Source organism: Dendropsophus ebraccatus, chromosome 1 (assembly GCF_027789765.1).
Source record: "Dendropsophus ebraccatus isolate aDenEbr1 chromosome 1, aDenEbr1.pat, whole genome shotgun sequence".
NCBI classification, from domain to species: domain Eukaryota; kingdom Metazoa; phylum Chordata; class Amphibia; order Anura; family Hylidae; genus Dendropsophus; species Dendropsophus ebraccatus.
The window spans coordinates 134,805,022-134,820,526 of record NC_091454.1 but is presented as its reverse complement, the minus strand read 5'-3'; the positions used below and the strand labels follow the sequence as shown (position 1 = coordinate 134,820,526).

Sequence of the window (15,505 nt, the reverse complement as noted above, 5' to 3'; positions counted from 1 at the left end):
TATTGCTTTGGGCCCACTATGCAGCCGCTTCTGGTGTTGGGGCATTGCAGGTCCTGCAATGGCTGGGCGATGATTCACTGCAATTAGAGATGAGCGAACCGGGTTCGGGTTCGAGTCCACCCGAACGATCGGCATTTGATTAGTGGCGCCTGCTGAACTTGGATAAAGCTCTAAGGTTGTCTGGAAAACATTGATACAGCCAATGACTATATCCATGTTTTCCACATAGCCTTAGGGCTTTATCCAACTTCAGCAGCCCCCGCTAATCAAATGCCGAAAGTTCGGGTTCGGATGGACTCCAGCATGCTCGAGGTTCGCTCATCTCTAACTGCAATAGCAGCACAAATGTGACAAATACCAAATATAATAACAATACAGTTTAAACCACTGTCTGGCCAAATAATACAAACCAAAGAAGGAGCCGGCCAACCGTGGCCCCTATCAATGCATTTTTATAATTTAGTGCTGAAAGCAGAAAGTTATAAGGTGTGCAACCAGCAACAGCGACAAGACTACGAGGAAATAGGAAGAAAAACACATAGGGAAGGAAAATGTAGGGCAGAGAAAGCAGAAAAAAAGTAAATGAAGAAGACTAAGAAAAATAATGTATGCGTGGGTGAATTAGGTGTTGAGGGGTCAACGCAGTGGGAAATTGCCCCTACTAACATAATTACCCCAAGACGGGGATTAAGAGGAGTGTAGAATATCTCTATAAGTTACAGTCTATTGGAACTCCATCCGTGTGAACCAGGTCTTATAGAAAGGCTCATGGGTATCTTGTACACTAGCTGTCATATCTTCCCAGTGCATAAGATCATTAATTTGGTGAACCTAAAGGGTTGTCGATGGAGGGCCTGTCTGTTTCCATGCTCTGGCTTTCATGAGGGGGGTGTATGCTCTGGCTGTCATTGCCAGAAAGTGTAACAGTAAGTTGTTATAGGCATAAGTAGAAATGTCAGTGATGAAGTAGGAAGAGAACCGGGCCCATATGAATGAAAAGACTCATGACACTCAGGATGACATTGTTGACTGCGGACCACAAAGTAGACTGTAGGTGACAGGACCAAAATATGTGTAAAAAGAAAAAAAAATCCATCTATGAAACCACACCACCAACAAGTAGGATCCACTTGGGGTATCAAGGAATGGAGGGGTAAAAGAACACTAACCAACTGAACAATATCTTATACCCTGAAATCTAGAGCTAATGAAAGAACTGTGTACCAGGGCAACAATATGGCTTCTGAATACAACTTTCTGATAATAGAACCTTGGTTATGAGACATCGAACCTAGTGATTTAGAGGTTATTCTGTTTTGGAGCCAAGATTGTGTTTTGTTTTATGCATAAGTGTACAGTATTATGTAAGGACCGTGGATTTTTCATTTGGAGGTGTTAATGTATTAATGCGTATATGAGGTCCTTGCATGTATGTGCGTGCATGCTGTGTGGCAAATTTATCAAGGCACATAGACCTTCATAAATTTAGGTCCCCTGAGAAGCTAATGAATGTTAGTAACTAACAGAGGTAGCCATTTGAGTGTGGTCCAGACTGGAGTGGATCTGCTCTAGCATCAGTGACCTTTTAAGAAAAGTCGCTAGTAATAAATTTTCTGCTAGGTGGAAAGACAAGTGTAACTAGACATATCAGTCAAACTTAACTGGCTACAGATGTGAGGAGAGGTAACCTGCAGTTTTTTTTATCAGTGAATTATTAAAACTACTACAGGATAAAAATAAGCTGTAGTTTATAGCAACCAATCAAATGTCAGCTTTTATTTCTCCTTTACTGCAGTGCCTTTTTAAAGGGAACCAATCAGCACGATTGTGCCGATATGGTTCCCAGCAGCACAGTATAGATCTACTGTGCAGTGCCCAAAGCATACCAGCTGCATTTTAGAAGTTTTATTATGTCGGGTGAGGCAGGGGAGGGACTGCAACTAGTCGTCTGGGCAGAAGCCACCCGTGACTAGTCACGACCCTCTGCCTGTCATGGCATAAATGATTGACAGGCAGAGAGACTGTTAGTGAACTCTCTATCTGTCAATCATTTACGCACTGACAAGCAGAGGGCCGTGACTAGTCCCGGGCGGCTCCCTGCCCAGATGACTAATTGCCGCCCCTCCCCTGCTTTGTGTGGCAGAATAACACTTCTTTTTCAACTTTTTATAAATCTGCTGCTGCAGCCTCTGCTTGTATGCTTCGGGGGCTGCGCAGTACCTCTATGCTGTACTGCAGGGAACCATATCAGCACAACCTCTGGGTCTCCAGACATCCTGCTTTGATACTATGCTATACTTTTTATATTTAAATATTTATATTTAGAACTTTTTTTTTTTTTTTATCTTTCTGTAGAGAGCAATTCTGTCATGTCAGATGATGGTGAGCTTGCTAGTGACCGGACAAATGGAAAAGGAAGTCCCGTTGATGTTCCTTTAAGTCCAATCCAACTTATTGACACCATAGGAGGAGGAGAGTCTGTTAATTCTGCCCGATCTACCCTGCAGAGGTGAGCAATGCTTGTGGAATACTGTAACATTTAATAAAATGTATTTATTTTGTATTTATAATTCTTTTTTATATTTAATATCTTTTTATTTATTTTTCGGTTTTCCCATACAAAATAACATCATTACTACATCATAGCAATTTTTCATATACAAACAAGTATTACAAAAATAACCACCATACAAAAAAAAAATCCCCAAATACCCCTCCACCCCCCCACCCCCTGGTCTGCCCTGAGAGAGAGAGAAAAAAAAAACGCCTCAACCCCTCACCTCTAATTCCCTGCTCCCTCATACTTTTTATAACATATTTCCCATTTTTCACAACTTGAAATCACGGGAGCCATCCATTGTTTAGTTATAACAAGTCTAGCATAGAAAAACATTTTTTGTACAGTTTCCTTTTTCTCGGGATGATGTTAGTAGTGTCTCCCAGCAAAGCTGTGACTGGGTTCAGCTCAAATTTACCTTACTCTTTCCTTCAATTCTTTTGTGCACTCTCCCCCAATACTCTTGCAAAGAACTACATGTCCAAAGCATATGTGCAAAATCCGCCTCCCCACAGCTACATCTCGGACACTTTCCATCCTTTCGCTTCCCTATTCTACAAAGGATCATTGGTGTAATATAATATAAATAATATTGGGTGTAATATAAATGATGTATTAAATTAAATAATTCTATGATTACCCACACTTGAGACTTCCTTAATACTTAGCACTTTCTCCCACCTACTCTCATCTATTTCCCCTAATACTCCCTCCCATTTTTCCTTGCTTTTTATCCCAATCTGTTTTTCCTTTAGAAGGTGCGAGTATATTGTTGTAATCTCTTTCTTTTTGATTGTCCTGCCCCTTAATTTTTCAACTAGTGGGCTGGGGCTACATACTTGCAGATTACTATTATTCTGACTTACAACTAACGCTTTTCTACATCTAACATAAGAGAACCAATGTCTTTCCTCCTATCTTATATTCTACTTTTAAAGCATCCCAACTTTTTATGTTTATGGGGACGGAAAAGAGTAAGAACAAAGCTAGAGAATTTATTTATCCCAATGACAAGAGGTGGACTGAGGTTCCCAGATATGGAAAGATATTATTATGCTTCTCAAATATATTGGTTGGCTAGGTGGAAGCAGGATAGGTTTTTTTGTATTTGAGTAAAAGCATCAGTAATGGAACCTGGGACATCTTTCAAATTCTGGAGACAGGAGCTTTGGGGAATAAAGTTTGGAACAAATTGATAATGGTAAAGACCTTAGTCAGAACGTGGGACTGGGTGAAAAAAAGCACTAAATAATTAGGGAATAATGGAGTTTGCCCCACTGTGGTTAAATGATGAGCTAGGGGAAATTGGGAGTAGTAAAAGTACTGGAAGAGATGGGGGTGAAAACAGTTAGACGTAATGGACGGAAACAACATTTTGTATTTATAATTAGCTTTATCATAATTAAAAATAAATAAATAAAACAAATCATTTGAATCAATATGATTTTTTTTTTTTTTTTAAGTAATGTTTTGACTACTCGCTTATCACTGTGGGACTAGAAATCCTAGTAGAGACTATTATTGCAATACATGCTTGTACACCACTGCAGTTTTTTGCAAAAGTCACAGTTTAAACAAAAATTAGCAACTTTTTTCTTTTTTCCACTATTTATGCCACTTTGGGGTGATGTAAAAAAAACTAGTTTTGCCTGCCATTTACACTTTAGTAGGTGTATTAATGATGTCATTTTGCTGATTTTACAGTGTTATCAGTGGAGTTGGAGAATTAGACCTGGATAATAAACCTAGGAAGACAAGTAAAAAAGATCCTCAGTCTAGCCCAGGATCCCTGGAAAAACCATACCCGGATTGCCCATTCCTTCTCCTTGATGTTCGGGACAGAGATTGTTACGACCAGTGCCATATTATTGGAGGTCTGTGTACAACTATACACTCATTTGATGTTATTTGATTTGATTTTTGTTTTGTTATATTAAATCTAGAAGTGTCACTGTCCTCATAAAAAAAAAAAAACTTTTTATATGTCTGAAAGACATGTCAAAAGTTTTGATCGGTTCGGCTCTGAGTGTTCAGACCTGTACTGATTGTGAGAACGAGCAGGGAGAGGACTGCGCTGCAGCATGTGAAGTCAATCAGGCTCCATAAACTTACATATACTATCAGTTGGTATAGCTTATAGCTTTTGTTATGTTTTACTAAATTATTGACAAATTTTATCTATGGTGTGATATAACCAAAATAACTTAATCTAATTCTGTCATTTAGTTTTTTTTTTTTTTTTTGTTTATAACATTCACTTGTGTAGAATCAATAAAATGATATTTTATGAGTAAAGACAATTATTGACGCAGAACAATAATAATTTTTTTTTTGTACACTTAAGCACCCCAGGAAGGTTTTGTAAGCAATCATTAGATTGTTATTACTGTTTCATTGTGTGGATCAGTAATATTTGTGCTCTGCTAAGAGGGTCTGGCTGAGCCAGATTCTATTAGCACAGACCCTTGATAGCCACTGAAGGTAAGAATATCACTGGTGTCAGTCATCAGCAGCACACAGCAGCAGACACCCGTTGTGTATGGTGTGGGCTCAGCTCCTGAGGCCTTTTCATACACCCCTTCCCCAGCCAAGCCTGTTAATTTAAAAAAAGAGATCCTGGTCATACAAATAATAACTGGATTGTTCAGGAAACTCTTCACTACTTTTGTCAGTAGCACATTCTATGTTTACACAAGGCTATGTGCTACCGACAGATAATAATTTTTAGGCCTGTATAAAAGATATGATCAGCCAACGAAAATGCAGATCAGATATAAAATGCAGGGTCAGATATATTATTTAAGCAAGATATGGCCTTGCAGCTGTCAGATACAGCTGTGCAATGTGTCTAAAAAGATACAAGGCTGCAAAATGCAACAATTTGATTGCAAAATATTCATCCAAAACTTTAAGGTGGAGATGGTCACCGGCATTTTTCCCTGAATAGTCCTAATGAATAATCCATGTGCCTTGATTACTGTATGTTTCACCCCTTTATAAAAAATACCATGTGCTGTAAAGCTTGTTGCATAATAGTGATCTTGTGAATGCACTGTAAAATTTTCTTTGTCTTTGCAGCTTACAACTATCCTACTGCAATGCTTTCCAGAACAATGAATCCATTCACACAAGAAATTCTAAATTTTGTATCCTTTTGTCCATTCTCTCTTGCAAATATATGTTTGCACTATTTTTATATTTCACACATTCAGTTACAATTATAACATGAGCTAATAATGCCCCCAGAGGTGCCCCCATGAGCTAATAATGCCCCCCAGAGGTGCCCCCATGAACTAATAATGCCCCCCAGAGGTGCCCCCATGAACTAATAATGCCCCCCAGAGGTGCCCCCATGAACTAATAATGCCCCCAGCGGTGCCCCCATATACTAATAATGCCCCCAGCGGTGCCCCCATATACTAATAATGCCCCCAGCGGTGCCCCCATATACTAATAATGCCCCCAGCGGTGCCCCCATATACTAATAATGCCCCCAGAGGTGCCCCCATATACTAATAATGCCCCCAGAGGTGCCCCCCATGAACTAATAATGCCCCCAGAGGTGCCCCCCATGAACTGATAATTCCCCCAGAGGTGCCCCCCATGAACTGATAATTCCCCCAGAGGTGCCCCCCATGAACTGATAATTCCCCCAGAGGTGCCCCCCATGAACTGATAATTCCCCCAGAGGTGCCCCCCATGAACTGATAATTCCCCCAGAGGTGCCCCCCATGAACTGATAATTCCCCCAGAGGTGCCCCCCATGAACTGATAATTCCCCCAGAGGTGCCCCCCATGAACTGATAATTCCCCCAGAGGTGCCCCCCATGAACTGATAATGCCCCCAGAGGTGCCCCCCATGAACTGATAATGCCCCCAGAGGTGCCCCCCATGAACTGATAATGCCCCCAGAGGTGCCCCCCATGAACTGATAATGCCCCCAGAGGTGCCCCCCATGAACTGATAATGCCCCCAGAGATGCCCCCATATACTAATAATGCCCCCAGAGGTGCCCCCTATGAACTAATAATGCCCCCAGAGGTGCCCCCATTTACTAATAATGTCCGGCAGGCGTGATGATGTCACATCGCGCCTGCCGGAGAGGTCACGTCCCGGCCTCCCATAGGCTGCTGGCATGAAGTGCCGGCAGCCTATGGGAGGGAATGTAGGAGCAGGATGCTGACACTTCTTCTCCTACATTATGCTCACTTTGATGTTCCGCCCGCTCACAGTGCGGGCGGAACATCAAAGTCATCTGTGCATCCCGAGAAGCTGCGCGGCCGCAGCTTTTCGGGATGCTTATAAAGACAGCGCACATTTCCCACCGGGATCCCGCGGCACCCCTGGCGGGTTCTCCCGGCACACCAGTGTGCCGCGGCACCCTGGTTGGGAGACGCTAATCTAGGGGGTGATGAATTGTCATCCTTATTCTCCTGCTGCAGCCTCCAAAGTACAAGACATTAGTTTAATAAGCACCTTTACTGTATCTACTTAACCACCGCTTGAAGAAAAATGCCCATGGTAAAATTATTATCCTCTATGATGAAGATGAGAGGATAGCCAGCCAAGCCGCAACAACGATGTGTGAAAGAGGGTTTGAGAATTTATTTATGCTTTCTGGAGGTAAGAAAATAACTTATTTTTAGTTCACACTCCTTATTACAAATGTTAATAATAAGACCTTATGTAAATAGAGCTACACTAATTGTCTAAATGATATATCATCATATTACCTATTGTTCTTGTTAAGGGATTGTGATCAGTTAACTTATTTAAATAAAGTTAAATAAAGTTTTGGTATTTTTATTTTTAAAGCATTTTTCCAATTTCATATTTACATTAGAAATAAATCCTGAAATCTTGCAGTTTTCATTTTGGCCACTAAGACTAATAATAGGCTGACACTTTCTGTCCATCACAGACAGGCTTAAACTGAACTATAAATATTAAGGCCTGGTCATTTAAGAGATGACCAGGCCAGTTTCCCATTGTCGATCACATGAGCAGTGAGTACGTACTGTCTGCGTTGCTCTTTGATCTGGAACCGCCTTAAATTATTTTATGTGCGGGCTGAAAGTGTCATGGAGGCGTGACACAGGCGGGCAGGTGCTGGAGAGCAAGCCGCGCAGAGGCCTTGTGGGAAAGGCGCTGACAGTGTCGAAGACACTGATAAAAATAAATAATCGGCCGCGAGGAACTGTCAGCATGGATATACGCATATCCACGCTGTCTGTTTCCATTTAAAGAGATAAATCGGAGCTATAAAAAATAAACATTTGGTATTGTTGTGTGCAGAAATGTTTTTTTACATGGTAAATGGTTTTACATATAGAAAAAACAGGTCAACCACTATTGTGTATGTTAAAAAAAGATATGTTTTGTAGATAATGTAGATCAATGGAAAACATACTGTTTGGCATATAGCGGCATCTGTTCACCATCTGTTATCATATTCATTTTTTTTCTTTTTAACGTTAAGGTTAAACAGAACCGAAAATGCAGTGTGAACCCGGCCTTAATGCATAATTTTCACCTCAATCCGAAAAGGGTGCCCTTAACAAGTGCACCTCTGTCAATGAAAACACCTTGGTAACACCTTTTTAGATGACTCAGTGTGTGTCCCGTAATAATGACACAACAAAGATGCAATTGGCCGACAGAGCACTCCCTCAATCATTGGCTGATTGCTTGCTGTTTTAGGTTATGTTCACACTGAGCAAATACGGCGGATCTCTCCACCGCGGAATCCCACCGTGCTCAGTGTTCCGCCATGAGTGAATAAGTGGGCGCGCGCTCCTCTGCTGCCGCAGCTCTCCGCTCGTAGAAGTGACATGTCACTTCTTTGAGCGGAGAGCGGCAGTTGCAGAGGAGCGCACGCTCTCCCATAGACGGGCTATGAGACACTGGGACAGGTGGGATTCCGCCGTGGTACACTTTTACTCAGTGTGAACATTCCCTCATTGTCGGGAATGAGTGTTCTTTCAAACTAATTTGTTCAACAATTGGCCTGTGAACGAGAGAAGGAAAAACTTTAAGCAGAAAAACAAAAATTGGCCGGTAATAATAATTGGTAATAAGGCCGGGTGACCCTAATAATATTATCCTATATTTTGCATATTGCATAGTTTAGTCAATAAAATTTAAAATAACTTGAAAATTTTAAATAACTTGAAAATTTTAAATAACTTGAAAATTCAAGTTTCTTGAAAGGTGTTTCATGAACTGTTGTTCATGCTCTGGGCCGGTTTAACACAAGTGGTTCTTGCACAGGTCTGAAAGTCATAGCTCAGAAATTCCCGGATGGTCTTACAACTGGTTCATTCCCAGTCACCTGCCTACCCCAGCCCACCCAATCTAAATCTGCTCGCAAACGCACAACTCCAAGAGAACCTACTACAGCTGCAGAGAACAAGTGCCGATTTTCTGGTGAGGACTTGGAAAAAATCGAGCAACACCTAGAGAAATTGCTTGTGCCAACAGACACTGCCAGTGAGTACTCATTCTTACTCACCCTACCAATAGTAGGGGGAGATTTCTAAAGCTGTATTCTGGTTATAAAACTCTTCTATTGCTGGGGCTTGTAAAGAAAAAAGAAAATTCTACTTACTTACTCATAGTCCCCTGTAGTCCCCGCTGTAGATCCCATTGCTGCACTTCACGGTTTGTAATGCTTGTCTCTTCTGTCTGCTTCTGAGATGAAAGGTAAGAGTTGGACCTGCCCACTCAGCGAATCACTGGCCACAAGAGGAGAGACTACAAATGCACAATATTTATCACAGTGGTTTAGACTTTTTTCATCTGTAGAAAGACTAGTCTAACTTTGCACTGTGTAATTTAATGGGGTTGTCTGGCAAAAATGCTTTTATTGGCCATGCTGCTGGGGTTGCTTACTTGTCTCACCCTGCTGCAGATTCCCGGGCAGCTCGCTTTGCGCCACTATCAGCATAATTTAAAAGAAAAAAAATTAAGGCCTTACTTAGGGTGTTTTACTTAAACGTAGTGAAATAATTTCTGGTTATGGCAGTAAGCATATACTGATAGATGTTGCAGGAAGACTTTTAGTTCAGGGCTTTGCTGCTCTGTATAGAGTGTTTTGTTTTTAGTTTCTAAAATATATATTGAAAAGAAAAAACTGCTGTTTTCAGTAATCTGCTAGAAGGGTGTAGTATTATTGAAAATCCTTAAAGGGGTTAATCTACCGCTACACGGTCACTTTTTTCCAGAGACCGAACCACTCTTGTCTCCTGTTCAGGTGTGGTTTGCACTTAAACAGTATGTACCATCAGGTATATCCTCTGTAATCTGACCCAGGGATAGAACGGCGCCGTCACGGGGAAGCCGGTGCCACGTTCCGTTTTTTGAACAGCCGCCCGGTTCCCGTGTACGGCGCCGTTCTATCAAAGGGTCTCGGGCTGGGGCTGGCCTGCCCCCAGTGGGAGGAATCCCCAGCCCCTGTATGACGCGGCTCCATTGTTTCTAATGAAGCTTCGTCATAGAGGGGAGGGAATTCCCTCCCACTGGGGGCGGGGCGGCCCGCCTCCAGTGCTTTTGCTCCGGACTGCGACATCGGCTTCCCCGTGACGGCGCCTTTCTATTCCTGGGTCAGATTAAAGCGGATGTACCTGATTGTACATCCTCTTTTAAGCTCCATTCACTTCAATGGAATGGAGTTGCAAAACCTACACCCAAACTGGAGACAAGGGTGGTGCTGTCTCTGGAAGAAAGAGACCATGTTTTTGTAGAGCTGGATAACCCCTTTAATGTGGAATATAATAAATATTGCTTGCAGAATAGATTGAAAAACTGATTTCTTTGTTACCTTTAGGTCGTTTTAGCAGATTATCCACCGCAAGATCAGAGTCAAAAACAGCTACCTCAAGAAATAGCCAAGTCCCATCGTCTGCCAGTTCCACCAGTTCCCGATCTATTCGCAGCATCAGTCCGCACTCCAAGCCATGGAAATAATTTATGTTCCGCCTCTGTAATAAACAACTGTTCTCACTCATCCCCATGTCTGTGCCCAGTAGAGCAGTTCTTATTCATGCTCCAGCAGTATTCCTAGCTTGACAATGTTTGCTTGGCAGGGATGCAAGACAGATAGAATGCTGTTTACTGGTTATTTAAATCAATGTATAGAAAGAACACTTAACTTAAATTGTTTTTATTTATATCTAGATGGTTGCTGCTTTCTTTTAGGTTGTAGAGCAGGTCACCAAAGCTTCCTGAACTGTCCAAGTTTAGAGATTGTGGTTACCTGTGCTCTTGTACATAACACTACACTAATATTCATCGTTTCTTTGACTGTCTCTCTAAATGTCTGTCTGTATAACCTGTGGTCTTAAAGGATGGCAAACTGCAAACACAATGGATCTTTAATGATTTGTTTTTTTGGGAATAGCACATACATACATTGTGACTGAGGAAGTGTTAAAAAGAAAAACTGTCTTTGTTGCACATTGCAGCTAATAGGAAGTAAGCTTCCATTACTTTGTCTGCACTGGTAAAATAATAGATGACCTCTGGTTGTTCTAGGCAACAAAGGAAGATTTACCTTTTAACCCTCTATTGTATCTATTTTTTACTGTAAAAAATAATAGGGCATGGTGTTGGACCTTCAGTTTAACATTTAGGAAAATCTTGCAGAACGATAGCTTGGAGACCAGAATGGTATTGTGCTGAAGAACTAAGGCCAGGTTTACAGTCACCTGGCGATCTGGCAGCGTTCCCCTCTGGTGCAGGAGAAAAGCGCTGGAGGGAAACGGATCTTTGAACTGATCCCATTAATTTCAATTGAACAGTTTGAAGCATCCAGAGTGTTAAGTGCCATCAGAACGCTGCTTACAGTGTTCTGACGCACAGCCTTGATGTTCATTGTAAAAAAAAAAAAAAAAAGCATAGGACATCTTACGCATTTCTGCCATCGGTTATGGCACTGTTTGGACCGCCGGATATATGTAAACCCAGCCTAAGATATATCCAAATTGGGATCTAATTGACGATGTTTCCTATATTTTTCTGATTTTACTGTAGACTTCATAAATTTTGTGCGTTTGGCTGAGAACGATTGTAACGCGTCACTCCTTCTTCCGTCAAATTGGAAGTGAATTTTAATAAATATAATTTGTGTATACATCTTCACAGGAGTTTTCTTGCAATATACTGTTTTATTTTTTCCTTTTTTGTGTAGAATTGTGCAGCTATTTGCACATTTGACAAATTAGTAAAAGATAAAATAAGCTATTTCTCTTGGCAAAGTGCCGCTGAACATGTGCTACTCTAAGGCTATGTTCACACAACGTGAACACCCAGCCGTTCCGTGACCCCGTGACCCCCAGCCGTTCCGTGAGCTCTGATGCGGGCCCATCAGCGTGCGCCCCCATCAGAGCTTCCCATAGCCCACAGTGAAGCTAGCATCCGGAGCCGCTTGCTTCACTGTGTGAACTGACAGGTCTTTCTGCAGTCGGAATTCACTGAGTTCCGGACGCAAAAAACTGACATGTCAGTTTTTTCCGGCGCCGCATGGGATCCCAGCCGGAGCGCATGCCTTGTGTGTACGCTCCGGCCAGGATCCCATTGAAAAAAAGGCTATGTTCCACCCCTCAAAACTACGGCTGTAGTTCTGCGGCGAGAACTACGGCCGTAGTTTTACGTAGTGTGAACATAGCCTAATGGTGCGTTTACACAGACAAATTTATCTGACAGATTTTTGAAGCCAAAGCCAGGAATGGATCTGAAAAGAGGAGAAATCAGTCTTTTCTTTATCACCTGTTCCCTGTTTATAGTCTGTTTCTGGTTTTGGCTTCAGAAATCTGTCAGATACTGTAAATCTGCCTGTGTAAACGTCAAATACTGAAATAATTTGTGCCAACAACACTGTCAAATTAATTTTTTTTTGGTTAGGCGATATGGAAAGAACTGCAATTTTGTTATCTTGCATTTTAAGGGTATTGCTAGGGTCCTAAAAGATCAGGGGCACAGGCTCTAAGACATATGTCACATATATTTACATACACTAATGTGCATAAATAGTTATCAAGTGATAGCAGTATACTGGGACCAATTTTCACCACCGTACAGTAATTATATTACTGTACTATTACTGTGCAAATCATACTATACTAGGAATAATATTAACAATCCATGGACTGTAATAATACTGCCACACCAGTATTAGGGCTGACTGGAAAACATGGATGCAATAGGCTGTATCCATGTTTCCCAGGCAGCCCTAGGGCTGCATCCATCTTCAGCCATCTTTGTTTTACTGTGTCATTTTAGGGACCAATGTAACCTTTTGATCAATATTCATTTATGTACTGTATGGGATTTTTTTTTTTAACTGTGGACATTCCTCCTTGTGGAGATACCAAATGTTTATTTTCATGGACTTTAGTTTGTTTTATTTAAAAATTGGGAAAAGGAGAGTTGTTTATATTTTTAAACACTGGGGCTGTAACAATAGCACACTGTAATATCAGGTATGCTAGGGCAGCCATGGAGGCGTTTATCAGACCCAGGCTGCCATGACATTGAATTGTAGGTACCTCTGATACTCAGGGCCGCATTAACAGCTGCTGCCGCCCTAGGCACTAGAGCTGAAGACGCCCCATCTTCACTCACAAATTAGCTTTATGATTTTCTAGTGTCTGAATATCATAGGGATATCTGATCAGTCTTAGGCCACGTTCCCACATTTACTGTACGTCACCACATGCAGCTAAAACCAGAGCCTCATGCATGTGGTAACCAATAGATGTATGGCCACTAATCCTGAGGAAGAAATGGGAGCCTGGTTTCGACCTCATGCATTTCTCTACTTGTACATTGTCTGAATCGCGGTTTTCATGGTTTTTAACAGCTTTTTAACACCAGACAAAAAAGTTGTTTCTTTCCCCTGCTCCCTGCAAGGTGCTGCTCTAGGCACCGGACCATGGGTGCCTAGTGGTAAATACGGCCCTGCTGATACTGTCCACTGACTGCAGCCGTCAGGCCTTATTCACACTTTCAGTATATTTTTCTGGTCCGTACAAAATGCAAACCATTCTCTTCAATCTACCAAAAAATCGACTGTATCAGTATATTTGTTTTTGGTGGATACCCCAGTAGCTGTTGCTAGGAGACTCCAGTTTCACCCTGTAATGTCTCTTGGTGGATTTGTGTTTTTTTGCGGATACATTTTTTTTGCAGGTGTTATAAACTACAAACTGCAAACAAAAATAAAACCACATGGATACCATTGTGGATTGGGGATCTGTAACACTACACACAGTGTGGGCAGCTCAATAGAAATCAATGGAACCTTAATTTGTCTGTAATGGCGGATCTGGGCTTACAGAAACAACTACAGAACATGTGAATAAGGCCTCAGGCTTAATGCACAAGCCCACTCTATACATTCTTATGGATATGTTCCCACACAGTATTTTTGCTCAGTATTTTTCAACCAAAACCAGTAGTGGATTCAAAACACAGAAAGGCTATGTTCACACATTTAATGGCAAATAATGGCAATTATTTGCTATTAAATGATGGCAAACCACTCAATTTCAACAGTGTGTGTGTGAGTATATCCTTTCTGTGTTTTCTATCTACTCCTGGTTTTGGTTGCAAAATGCTGACCAGAAATACGGTGTGAACATTGCCTTAATGTTGACATGACATAAGTTAAAAAATAATGCCAAAAACGTTTTAAGCTCTCCTATGGGGCTATTATAAAAGCAGTCTTATTATTTTTTGTTTACTAAATAACACCATATTACAAAGTTATACAACATTTTAGTGTGTGTTATTTAAAGGGGTAGTGCGGCGCTAAACAATTATTCACAAAATAACACACATTACAAAGTTATACGACTCTGTAATGTATATTATGTTAGTGAATGGCCCCCTTCACCGTGTTTCCCCCCACCAACGCTACCCCCGGAGGTGTAGTGCTCTATACTCACCTGATCTGTGTCGACCCCCGTCCGCCATCTTAGGACAATGATGTAATCTTCAGGCCGGCCGAACTGTTCCATCTGTCCCTCGTGCCGCGATTGGCTGAGCACAGTTATGCTCAGCCAATCGCAGCATATGACGTGCTGGAGGGGATAACTTAAGTATACAGCATCACACTTTCGGGTCCGCAGCAGGGAACATGGGGAAGGGTTTAAATAACACACATTACAATGTTGTATAAAGTTGTAATGTGTGTTATTTAGTGAAAAAATGTCTTAGACCGCACTACCCCTTTAAGATTGCTTACACTGCTTATTGTGCCCAGTGCTGACCTATAATAATTTTTCGAACTTTACAGGTGCAAGTATCTACCCCCTGAGTTGTGTTAGGGTCTTATTACACGGAGCGATTTTTAACGACTAACGATAAATGATCGCAAACGAGATTGTTTATCGTTAACCTGAAATCGTTCACCATATTACACAGAATGATAATCGTTAGTTACGATCGTTACTATGATCGTTTATTCCTTCTGATTCCAGAAAAACAATGAACAATGTATAATTACACTGAACGATTAGTGAAAAAATGCGGAACTTGAGCGAACGAACGTGGAATTACAGCGAACGATTAACGATAATTTTAGGTTTAGATCTATATCAACGACATACGAACGATTTTTCTATCGTTGCCTGCAATTACACAGAACGATTATCATTTAAATTTGAACGATTTAACGATGTTTTGCACGCTAATCGTCCTGTGTAATAGGGCCCTCACTCAGCATGTGGTACCAAGATGGTGGGAGGCAGAGCTCTGTGATCTATAGCATGATTGGCAGCTTCCCTATACACAAACACTGTGCACAGGGCAAACAAGACTCCCTCCCTCCTCACAGTTGCTGTAAATTCCTGAACAGCCTGTAACCTAGTGCAGACCATTCCCCACAGTTGGGACATATATACCGTATATAAAATAATTTTTCCAAACTGTCCTTTCTGTCCTTGATTT

General features: G+C 41.4%; 1 protein-coding gene across 2 annotated transcripts in view; it reads left to right on the top strand.

Annotated features, from left to right (window-relative positions):
* The window catches only part of CEP41 (centrosomal protein 41), a 28,973-nt gene extending 18,411 nt beyond the window's left edge, over positions 1-10,562 (top strand). For both annotated transcript variants that reach the window (XM_069956243.1, XM_069956250.1), the window contains exons 6-11: positions 2,356-2,509; positions 4,262-4,431; positions 5,636-5,703; positions 7,066-7,180; positions 8,828-9,046; positions 10,383-10,562. In XM_069956243.1, the coding sequence (XP_069812344.1) occupies positions 2,356-2,509; positions 4,262-4,431; positions 5,636-5,703; positions 7,066-7,180; positions 8,828-9,046; positions 10,383-10,522 (866 nt within the window). In that variant the 3' untranslated portion in view covers positions 10,523-10,562. The remainder of the gene's footprint in view (positions 1-2,355; positions 2,510-4,261; positions 4,432-5,635; positions 5,704-7,065; positions 7,181-8,827; positions 9,047-10,382) is intronic.
* Positions 10,563-15,505: the final 4,943 nt, after the last annotated feature.